We start from the raw sequence: 12,189 nt of genomic DNA, 5'->3' as shown, positions 1-12,189 counted from the left end.
TAATAGAGATTAATAGTTTTTTTTAAAATTGCTTTAGAGATGATGGTTGATTTTGGTTTTCATTTTGGCTTTTAAGAACAGTGGTAAGATCAGTTCATATTGTTATATTAAAGAATTAGATTGTCTTAGAGTTTGATCATGCTCTGCTTCTTTAAGTACAGAGTCTGTATTGATTGATATCTACGAAAGACTGATTGCATCAATTTTTATAGAATACTGGCTGCATGCCTCACTAGGTAACAACAATGGCCACATAAAGCTTCAGCATTCTATCTCTCTAGCCTTGTGGCTCCTTTCTCTATTCATTTACTGAGGTTTCTATTTTGACATCAAGATTTGCCATTACACCATGGCAATCGTAATAGTAGCATTGAAGAGAAGGAAATGGTGGCGTATTGGCTAACAGATAAAAATAAAATAAGTTGAATTAAATAAATCTATCAATACAAAGAAAAGATCTTTAAGCTCAGCATTTGTATTATATCATTCATTTTAGCTTTTGAATTAAAATGCATATTTGTATAAAATGTAATTCCTTTTGAGCAAACAAAGTGAACCTTATCATTCTCTTTAGGCAAGGACCTTGATACATGTACCCAGAGTTCCACTTTGTACCAAAATAAATCAAATATTTAGGGGCTAAATATTATTTCTACTTTGTTTCAATATATCATAGGAATTAAATATCAATTATAATGATAGCCCATACCCTCCAATTACCGTCTCATTTTATTGGCTAAGAAACTTGACTGCTATAAAACAATTCTAGTGTCCGGTTTTTCTACAGACCCTGGCATATGGAGATATGAACCACGAGTGGATTGGAAACGAATGGCTTCCCAGCCTGGGGTTACCTCAATACAGAAGTTATTTTATGGAATGCTTGGTAGATGCAAGAATGTTAGATCACCTAACAAAAAAAGATCTCCGTGTCCATTTAAAAATGGTGGATAGTTTCCATCGGTACGTTTTTTCCAAAAAGTAATTAAAGTGAAAAATAAATAACTGTGTATATTACTAGAACATAAAGATATTTAAGAAATATAGAATATGTGCTCTTTGAAACATCTGTGTACATCTACTTGGCAAAGTATCTTTATGCAACAAATTGCGGGGACTATCTAATGTAGAGCTGGGTGCATATTACATGCCCAAAGTTTATGGAACTGGAGAGTACAAAATTCTCATACAGCATAGATCTTTTTTTCCCCTGTATCTGTAGGAAATTTCATGTTTGTGATTTGTATCTATATATGTTTTAATATTAGAAAATTATTTATTAAGAATAAAATCATCAGTCTCAACTATATATGGAGTTATAAATTATATAACTTAGGGATATACTAGAAAAAAATTTGAGAAGGAATTCTCTTCTGAAGAAAATTTTTGTTTTTGTGTAAACCTTTCAGTGCTTTTGCTTATTTGTACATTAATTTTCAGGAAAAAAAATACTGAATGGGTTATGAGACATTGGTAAGAGCACAGATAAATGAAAGGCAAATGAAAATTAGTTTTTCAAGTTGCTTATCATCTAGGGAGTAAAAAAATGGTTGTTATAATACCATGTCATAAATGTTATGTTGTAGCCTGATCTCTTTGTAGGTTATCTGCAGAATTGTCAGTTGTATTATGATTATTTTATATACAGTTAGTTATTATAATAAATTAATAAATATAAATCTAGACAATTTGGGAAACTGTGTTCACATCCTGTCCAACATTTAATTAGTGACGGAAATTAAAATGGTATAAAAATCATATATGTTAATGACTAAAGTTAGGATAAAGAGATAATAATTGAGATTCTTCAGTCAAATTTATCAAAATGTTTTGAATCTTAACACAGTTGTTTACACTGTTGGATTAAATTTAGTAGAGATAAATATAACATCGTTTTTAAAAACCATTAAAATGCTGGATGGGGAATTCATGATTTAAAAGCAGTTCAAGTGAAAAAGATGTGATTTATAGTTGACACAAAAATCTCAGTTCTGGTTAATGGCTTGACAGGGCATATTTAGACTGTGTTTATTGGCAGGCACAATAAAAGTCCTATCATGTGGTGAGATAACAATAAGAAACTGTATTAATTTATGGACATTAAATTGTTTTTGATAAAGTGGTAAAAATCTGGGGGAAAGGAAGGAATTAAAGAAATTTAGCTTGGATAAGGGAAGACTTTAGATAAGTTTTCTTATGTTTTAATATTATGTGATAGAGTAATATTTGCTGTCTTGAACATGTGCTTTTCTAGTACAAATAGGTATAGATAATAGGGTGAGTGATTTATGTTCAACAGAAAATACAACTTTGTATCACTCTCAATTGCTCTATAGTACACACATTGTGAGGTAGTGAGTTCCCTGTCACTGAACATTTAGGACCCCAAATTTTGTGTGGTTGCAATAGACTTTTAAATATTAGAATTTTTGATGACACACTTGTGCCTGTTTTCTATTCTTCACTGGATCAACTTTTAATTGCTTTATTATTATAGTAGAAATGATTCATCCAGAGATCAAGTTTTCTTTTTTAAAAAATAAACATTACTCAAATGACAGGGTTCTTGTTTGTTCTGGGAAATACACAAGCTTCATCTTTATGCTATGCTTAGCTCTGACTTAAAGCAAGTAATACTTTACTGCATATGGCATCCCATTGTCTTTACAGCCCAGTTTTCCATCTGACAAGACATTGTTGTAACAACATATATCCTTTTTATAGAACAATTTTACGTTACATACAAAAACTAGGCAGAAGTTAGGCAAGCCCCAGTGGTTTAACCTCAAGCTGGCTAATGTCTATGATGGTTTTTACATCAGTATTATCTGGTATTCCACTGAATTAGTTTGATTGGGCTAGCATGACAAAATAACATAGATAGGTGGCTTAAACAACAGAAATTTTTTTTCTCAAAGTTCTGGAATCTAGAAAACAAAGATCAAGGTGTCAGCATTATTGGTTTCTTCTCCTTGGCTTGCAGATAGCTGCCTTCTCACTGTGTCCTCACATCGTCTTTCCTGTGTGTGTGTACTTCCCAGGTTTCTCTGTGTGTCCAAATTTCCTCTTATAAGGACACCAGCCATACTGGATTAAGGCATACCCTGATGCTGATTTTAACTTAATTACCTCTTTTAAGACTCAGTCTCCCATCACAGTCACATTCTGAAGTATTGGGCGTTAGGGCTTCGTTGTAAGAATTTGGGGAAACACAGTTTATCCCATAACAGCAATTAATGCAGATTTCTTTCCATTTTCCTCTGATTCTTAAATATTTGAACTCAGCATTGTTCTTATTAAAATGCAGGGCTTAGAAATGAATCCAGCACTTAAGAGTAGCCTGGCCAATGTGTATGTCTAAATTTGTCTATAATTCTAAACATTTAAGAAATCACTAATATTCAGTGCTCTTTGTTCTTGAGGCCTAGAGATTCTTTTTACCTATTATACTCTTCCACATCCTTTATATATAATATCAGTAAGTCTTCTTTCTTCTCTCTGAACATCTCTGGTTTCTAGATTTTCTTTTCATGCTTTTCTTTGTCCTTAGTGGGACCTTTATTTTGACAGCATTTCTTCTTCAACTAATTTCCCTGTCCCCTAGAATTACCTATTTTCCCCAACTCTTGTGTTACTTCCAGATTATTCTCTCTTAAACCAAAACCTTTTATTGTCATTTTTATCCTCCTGTGAAAATTGTCCAATAATTTTTATCACCTTGATGTGTTCTACACTTACTCTGAACGCAAACTTTCCTTAATGTAACCCCATTCTCCGTATAAAATCTTATTCCTCCTAACTTCCTGGCATAGATCTTCACTGTGGACAAAGGATCTATCACCACACATTTAACATTTCATCAGCCATCCTATGTTCATGGTGTTCCATATCCTTTACTAACCCTCCCTTTGCCTGATCCTTTAAGGATCAGTCAGTTTTCTGCTCTTCCACAATATCCTTTCCACATAGAGTTTCAGTATCTGCTGACTTGTTCCTTTCACATATTTCTGTATCACTTAGAGTTGGTGGCTATTCATTTTGGTATTTGGTTCTGTATGTTATCACTTAACTCATTCATCTTTTTATTATTTATTTATAAATTTATTTATTATTTTTGGCTGCGTTGTGTCTTCATTGCTGTGCTCAGGCTTTCTCTAGTTGTGATGAGCGGGGGCTACTCTTTGTTGTGGTGTGCGGGCTTCTTATTGTGGTGGCTTCTCTCGTTGCAGAGCATGGGCTGTAGGTGTGCGGGCTTCAGTAGTTGTGGCACATGGGCTCAGTAGTTGTGGCTCATAGGCTCTAGAGCACAGGCTCAGTACTTGTGGTGCATGGGCTTAGTTGTTCCGTGGCATGTGCGATCTTCCCGGACCAGGACTCAAACCTGTGTCATTCTTAACCACTGTGCCACCAGGGAAGCCCTCATTCATGTTTTTACATTATTTTTCTCATCAGCTAAAAAGAAGAGTATCATCCCTTTCTTATAATTTCCTTCTTGTCTCCATAATATTGACTCTTTTCAGAGGAGTAAAATGTTCATTTGTCTTCAAACAATGTTGAAATAGCCTAATGGAAAACAAAGACATGTGGATAAACAACATAATCCAAGATTAATTTTAAGACTATGGTTATTTTATTTCGAAAATACTTTTGTTTTTACTCTTTAGAAACACTGTGTGCTTAGAATAACTATAATTTTAATTCCCTCCAATTCTAGAGGATTTAATTACAAATGGAATTTATTAACCTGTTGCCTGAAGAAGTAGTGCATAGTGTTGACTATGCTTAATCATCTACTGAGTAAACTAAATGTGTTTTCTCCTTTAAAAAAAAATAACAGAACAAGTTTACAATATGGAATCATGTGCTTAAAAAGGTTGAATTATGACCGAAAAGAACTAGAAAGAAGACGAGAAGCAAGCCAGCATGAAATAAAAGGTAATATGTCTTTCTTTCATATCAAATGCCTTTTTTTTTCTGGGATTTTTAGCTTTCACTTTTATGAACCTAAAATGCTGTATGCATTACAATTGTCATTAAGTAACGTAAGTATTCAGCTAGAAGAGTGTCATCATTATTTCTTTTTCATTACTTTTCTGATTAAAACTCAGAAAAGGATATCATCACTTTTTAAGATAGATATCCCATTTGGGGAATATTCTTGATTTTCTGAATTGAGATTTATTCCTCTGAACCTATTACTTATATATTCTGTTTATCGTAAACATGCCTCCACATAGATAGTTTTGTCAGACTTTTAATAGAACATTCTCATTATGATTCAGAGAAACATGGTATATAATTTATTTATAGCAGTTTATCCCCGGTTTGCATCATTTGAATTCTATTTCAGTGACCAAATATTTTATTTTTGTAATATAGTTGTTGAAATTATACAGGGATTTTTATATAGAAGTTACAGAGGGAATTTTCCCCTATAAATGAGACTAGTCCATTAATAATTTTAGCTAGGAATGATTTTAGAACCATTACTAACTGCTGCAACTATTGTTTGTACAAACCAATAAGACACTTCCTATAACAGACTTTAGAAAAGTACTGTATTTAGTAATTAACTTTTTAAATGTTGAGCAGTACCTTAATATACAGGGGAAATAATTGTTTAAAAAGAACAACATGTTAGACTTTATACTTCTTAGAGACCACTTTATTTTTATTATTGTTGTTGTTGAAGGAAAATTTAATGATTAGGTATAAGATATAAATATCTACGGGACTTTTATGGGCAAAAATCATAAGCCCTTTTATGTCTATTTATACTTTTTAATGGAAAAAAGGCTCAAATTTTTTGAAGAAAATTTTGAGTAGAAGCAAAATAAACTCCTTATATTTCTGTTTACCATTACCCAGGAGTTGATACATGGAAGCATTTCATCAAATTCAATAAGTGTTTGTACATTAATTGTTCAAAGTTAGGCACGAGTCTGTTTATTGTCATCTTCACTGCCTTTAGGGCTTACCTTAGACAAGAAAATAGTATATATTACATGTTACCCTTCCTTCCCATATTAAAGTTTAGCACTGTTTTATTCTTTCAGATCACCTATCTTAGACTTCTGTAATTTTCATTTGTGATAAATATTGTCAGAAATCACTTTTATCTTTGGCAGTTCTTGGACAGTACATTAGTTAGCTTGGAATGGGTTTGAATGCCTGTGAAGGTGATTGATTAAAAGTATTTTTCTATATGTGGTTCATTGGAGAGTAGACAGGCACACAATGGATTTCTTGTAACACTTCATTTGACTCATTACCTAGGAGCAAGAAAGTGTTCTTCCATTATCAAAATTGGGTTATTTGATTTCGCTTTATTTGGGGGACCCAGGAAATTGCAAGTTGATTTTAGAGCACTGCTGTTCAGTTGAATTGAAATTTGGGAACTAATTGGCCAAATAAAGACACCAAAAGGAAGTCTGTGCTTGACCTACCAGAGATGTTTTAGCACACAAATAGATTTTACCCGTGGGATACCTGTTTCTGGTTTTCTTTTTTGAAGTATTTTTTCCAATTAGATTTTATTATGCTTGGTCTCATCACATGAAATGCTTCTTATATAGACAGATGATCTGGCACTACATCAAATATTATATTAGTATTTGGCAATTGCTAGTTAGAGTGTAGCTCTGAGAAAAACTGCCAGGATTCACTATGATTATACACAGGCAACTCCATGTGTGATGTAGCTGTGAGTGAGATCATAAATAGCCCGTTTCCTGTAACTGATCTGATGACATTTACAGGAATAACTCTTGACTGTGACTAGGGGTCTCTGTTATTATCTGAAGTGTTAATTAACCTTGACCTTAATGAACAGCTTTCTGAAGTGAAGAGACCATGTGAATATCAAAATCTATAAGCATTTAATTTGTTGCTAGGAAACAGTCGACACGGATCTCTAGACATTTATTGTTTAGGTCAAGAGGATCCTTACAAAGCTTTAAAGTCAGAGCATAAAATTTGCTTGGAAACAGATTTATAGAAAGGGATCTGATTTACAAAATGAAAAGAAAAACAAAACTATGTTGTTCTGAAGAAGAGAATTTGGTATTAGTGTTTTATTTACCTTTACCCTGTAAATAAATGGATTATTTTATACTTATTATTTCATGAATAACTACAGATATGGCAATGGAATTTTTGGTAGACGTATATTTACAGAAATATGGTAACTACAAAATATGTCATAGGCTATCAAAATACAAATCCAGCTCCAGAAAAGAATACTTCCTATTTACAAATCCATTTAGTGTAAAGAAAACTCTACATTTTTGTTGAACTATTGTCCCATTTTTTTTATTTTTATTTTTTTTAAGGGCTTCGGATGCTTGGCTTTTTATTTATTTATTTATTTACTTATTTATTTATTTACTTATTTATTTTTGGCTGTGTTGGGTCTTCATTTCTGTGCGAGGGCTTTCTCTAGTTGTGGCAAGCGGGGGCCACTCTTCATCACAGTGCGCGGGCCTCTCACTGTTGTGGCCTCTCCTGTTGTGGAGCACAGGCTCCGGATGCGCAGGCTCAGCAGTTGTGGCTCACGGGCCCAGCTTCTTCGCGGCATGTGGGATCCTCCCAGGCCGGGGCACGAACCCGCGTCCCCTGCATTAGCAGGCGGACCCCCAACCACTGTGCCACCAGGGAAGCCCCAAAGCAGCACTATTCTTAATAACCACAGTAGAATCCACCCAAATTTCCATCAACAGTAGAAGGGATAAATTGTGACATAATCATACAATGGAATACTAAATAAACAAGCTACTGCTATTTGCCATAGCATGGGTGAACCCTATATTGAGTGAAGATACATATTGTATGACAGCATTTATAAAAAACTAAAAAATCAGGCAAAATTAATCTGGCGTGAGCATAGTCAGAATATTGGTTATTGTTGAGGTGAGGATAATAACTGAGAAAGGGCATGAGGGGACCTCTGTGGTGCTGAAGTATCACTTTATTGCTTTGACGTTATACACAAGAAAATCTGAATTGGTTATAAATTAATGCATTAGGACAAATTAGTAATGCTTTTGAAAAACTTAATATATAAATACTCTCCCCCCCCACACACACACAAAGAAGAAAATACTAATAAGATTTTGCAGATAAGTTAAATTGGGGAAATGAACAGTTGAAGTTGAAGAATAGTTCCCAAAGTATTCTTTATACTTTTTCCGGATAAGGTATAAATTTCATTCTGAAAGAAATAAAAAATTAATAGGAAAACTTACTTTTACTGTACTAGTAAATTATGGGTTTCATTTACCTTTCTAGAAATGAAAAAAAGTTTTGATTCTTTTTTTAGAAAAAAAGTTTTAATTATTTTCTCATTTCCCCTTAAGGATTAGAAAAAAAGGTTTAATTCTTTTCTTATTTCCCCTTAAGTTCCTCAAAATTCTTTCTTTTCAATGGAACATTCTGGCCCTTCTGACTGTTTTGCTGGCTATTATGTAGTATTATGTCAACTCATAATGAGAAGGAATGGAAAAAGGATAAAATATACTTTGATATGTTTTGGTCTAAAAAGGTATATATGACATTTTTCTCTAAAGGTTTTAGTTTTAGAAAATAAAATTCAAAGTGTTTTGTACCTTAGTAAAATATTGCGTTTCAACCTAAAAGGAAAAACAACTTATGACTTGAGAGTGCTTGATTTTTGGATTAGTATGTGACTGAGAAATAATGGATTGACAAAATAGTAGGGTAAGTATCAAACTATTGAGTGCCTGTTCTCTTACTATTCTGTTCTCTGACTTATTGCTTCAGATGGAAAAAAAAAAAGTTTCTTCTAGCCTATACACAATAGTTAGGTAGTAGTTTAAAAATACTCTGATGAAGAACCATTTTAGATTGTCATCTTGCTCTCTTGACTGAAGAGCTGTATATGGACACAAATAAGAAACGTCCCCATCTGGTGGTAAAAGCATTGAACTTCAGACAGACCCCTAGAGCTCCAGAAAGAAAACAAGAAACACTTTGAGACATTATGTTCCATGTGATGGAAATGCTCTCATTTCAGTGATAACAAACACTCTTAAAATCACAATTTTTTTTCTGGGCTAAAAGTAGAAAGGGTTACTTATTAGAAAGGTAAATACATGTAACACAAGGAGCCAGCTGCACTAGGGAGTGGATAAAGAAGCTAGCATAAATGCTAACTTGGCCAGACGCCTGTGGCTCATTTCAGCCAGCAGTTTTTATTTACTATGCAAAATACTGCAGCCTAAAATGATGCACCTCTTTTTCTAGATGTGTTGGTGTGGAGCAATGATCGAGTTATTCGCTGGATACAAGCAATTGGACTTCGAGAATATGCAAATAATATTCTTGAAAGTGGTGTGCATGGCTCACTTATAGCCCTGGATGAGAACTTTGACTACAGCAGCTTAGCTTTATTACTACAGATTCCAACACAGAACACCCAGGCAAGCCCCTTTGTGCTGTAGTTGCACTGTGTCCTGGTTTATGTAAGGACAAAGTAAAGTTTTAGGAAAAAAAAGTCGGCTGTGTATTCATGATTCCTAATGGGAGTTAGTTCAACGTTTGATATATGTCACTGGGACTTTAATTTCAAGCTACTGGATTTCTAGCCAAAACAAAATCATAAAGTTAAGTTGAAAGGGATTTAGAAGTTATGTGGTCCAACCTCCCACCTGAATGCCAGATTCCCCCAATCAATATCCCTGACAGATGGCCTTTAGTCTCTGCCTCTCTGAGGGGCAGTCATTTCTATTTACATGTCTGAATTATACAGACACTCAGCTCTGGGTGTGCCATTGTTTCCCAAGTCTGGATAATTATTTGAATTGCTGGAGTTCCTTAAAAACTTAAAATAAAACGTGCAATCTACATCACAAGCCTAAGAAGTCAGATATCAAGAGATAGGGCACAGGAACCCTAATCATTTAAAGTTTCCCCAAATGATGATGATTGGCCAGGTTTCAGAACTACCTGCATAGACTTGATAAAAATGTGGCAGTCTAACTTTACTTTTTATTTCATTTTTGTATATTTCAAAGTTTACATAAAATATTCAATTGGAATAAAGTAACAAAGTGAGGTCAAACCCTTTGACCTCAGACGTTTATGTGAGGCTGTCTCTACTGTCCACAGACTAAGGAAAATTGCCCTTCCTTGTGTTTATAGTGTAAATTTACAATGGCTTATAGATACAGAGGATGAAAAAAATGAGACCCCTGTAAATAAAACAGGGTATTGGAATGTTTTCTCAGGTAAATATAATCGCTATGATTTTTCAAATAAAAGGTGACTTCAATGATGTTAACTCTAATCTGATCTCGACAGGCAAGGCAGATTCTCGAAAGGGAATACAATAACCTCCTGGCTCTGGGAACTGAACGGCGACTGGATGAAGTAAGTCTTTGTCTGTCATTGTCATTCAAAAGGGACCTGGGGCAGTACAAGTAAAATGGCTTTCAAGGACTAGTGCTCAAAATTAATCAGATGCTTGGTCTATGGATAGAATCTAGAATTTTCCCCACTATTATTCTTAAATATTTAATTTTACTAATTTGATTTGGAAAGAACTTTATAAATTCATATATATTATCATATCAGCAGTTAGAAACACTAAGAAGTATTTCAAATTCAGACATTTTTCATGAGCTATGACAGCAAAATAATGTTGAGCAAAAATTTTTTTAAATTGTAATGACAACACTAGCCCTAATAAAGTCAGCTCTTTAATAAGGGATGTGCTTATTTCTTAAATATCAGTATATCTTCACAGGAAATTTTAGGATATTAAAAGGAAGAAAAAACTTGCTTTCAATAAATGGGAAGCTTTTGATTATTTTAGATATCAATATTGTGTTTTCCTTAAAAATATATGAGTAACATTTTAACAGTCATAGGAATTGAAGGTTATATTGAGTGTAAGAATCTCTACACATAGTAAATGCATGTTTAAATGATTTGGAAAATAGTAAACATGTAAGTAGTCTCCCAAGATGAAGCAATACAAGGGACGTTAGCACACTCTCTGCATTGATAAACTGTGGATTTTAATATTCCTTCTGAGGTTTTCAAGGATCTTTCTGGAAGAAATGGGGAGGAAACCTGAGTATGAAGTGGAAAATACAGTGATGCATAATTCTGTGTTGCAAAATGCAGGTGTTTCTTGGCTGTAAAGAAAAGCTGATTAAAATAGTTTTGTGAATGAACACAGCAATTCCTAAAATGAGACAATAATTCCACATTCAAATGGGCAGGGCAGGTGATCTTGGTTTTATAAAACCCAAGCTGTCCTTTTCAGAGGAAGTTAGACAGATAAGCTCTACAGTCTTGACCTCAGCTAACTTCCTGTAAATTCATACTCCTGTCCAATCAGGGTAATGATTAATATTTTTTAAAAACAGTTAATATTTAACTGATTTTAATTTTATAACTTTGATAATCTTTTCAATCCTTATTCTTTTTTTAAAATTTTTTATTGAAGTATAGTTAATTTACAATGTTGTGGTAGTTTCTTGCGTACAGCAAAGTGATTCAGTTCTCTCTCTCTCTCTCTCTCTCTCTATATGTATATATATATGTATATATATGTGTGTATATATACATATATATTCTTTTTCACATTCTTTTCCATTATGGTTTGTATTTTTTTTTTAATTTTTCTTTTGGTTTTTATTTAGCCACTTAATTTTTTTTTAATTTTAAAATTTTGTTATTGAAGTATAGTTGATGTACAATATTATATGTTATGGTGTACAACATAGTGATTCTCAATTTTAAGGGTTATACTCCATTTATAATTATTATAAAATATTGGCTATATTCCCTGTGTTGTACAACATATCCTTGTAGCTTATTTTATACATTATAGTTTGTACCTCTTAAGCCCCAACCCTATTTTACCCCTCCACCCTTCTCTCTCCCCACTGGTAACCACTAGTTTGTTTGCTATATCTGTGAATCTGTTTCTTTTTTTGTTATATTCACTAGTTTGCTTTATTTTTTAGATTTCACATATAAGTGATATCATGTAGTATTTGTCTTTCTCTGTCTGACTTATTTCACTTAGCATAATACCCTCCGAGTCCATCCATGTTGCTGCAAATGGCAAAATCTCATTCTTTTTTATGGCTGAGTAGTATTCCATAGTATATATACATGCAACATCTTTTTTATCCATTCATCTATTGATGAACACTTAGG

General features: G+C 33.3%; 1 protein-coding gene across 9 annotated transcripts in view; it reads left to right on the top strand.

The window, feature by feature from the left end:
- PPFIA2 (PTPRF interacting protein alpha 2) overlaps positions 1-12,189 on the top strand; it is a 472,979-nt gene that overhangs the window by 450,162 nt on the left and 10,628 nt on the right. For 6 of the 9 annotated variants that reach the window (XM_029205874.1, XM_029205877.1, XM_029205876.1 and 3 more), the window contains 4 exons: positions 770-963; positions 4,838-4,935; positions 9,262-9,437; positions 10,318-10,386. In XM_029205874.1, the coding sequence (XP_029061707.1) occupies positions 770-963; positions 4,838-4,935; positions 9,262-9,437; positions 10,318-10,386 (537 nt within the window). The remainder of the gene's footprint in view (positions 1-769; positions 964-4,837; positions 4,936-9,261; positions 9,438-10,317; positions 10,387-12,189) is intronic. The other 3 variants (XM_029205875.1, XM_029205880.1, XM_029205879.1) reach the window with 1 other exon arrangement.

The sequence above is a fragment of the Monodon monoceros genome, unplaced genomic scaffold, assembly GCF_005190385.1.
Source record: "Monodon monoceros isolate NGI ecotype Baffin Bay Population unplaced genomic scaffold, NGI_Narwhal_1 Super_Scaffold_6, whole genome shotgun sequence".
Taxonomy (NCBI): Eukaryota; Metazoa; Chordata; class Mammalia; order Artiodactyla; family Monodontidae; genus Monodon; species Monodon monoceros.
The sequence above is the reverse complement of the archived record's forward strand: the minus strand, read 5'-3'. Positions and strand labels throughout refer to the sequence as shown.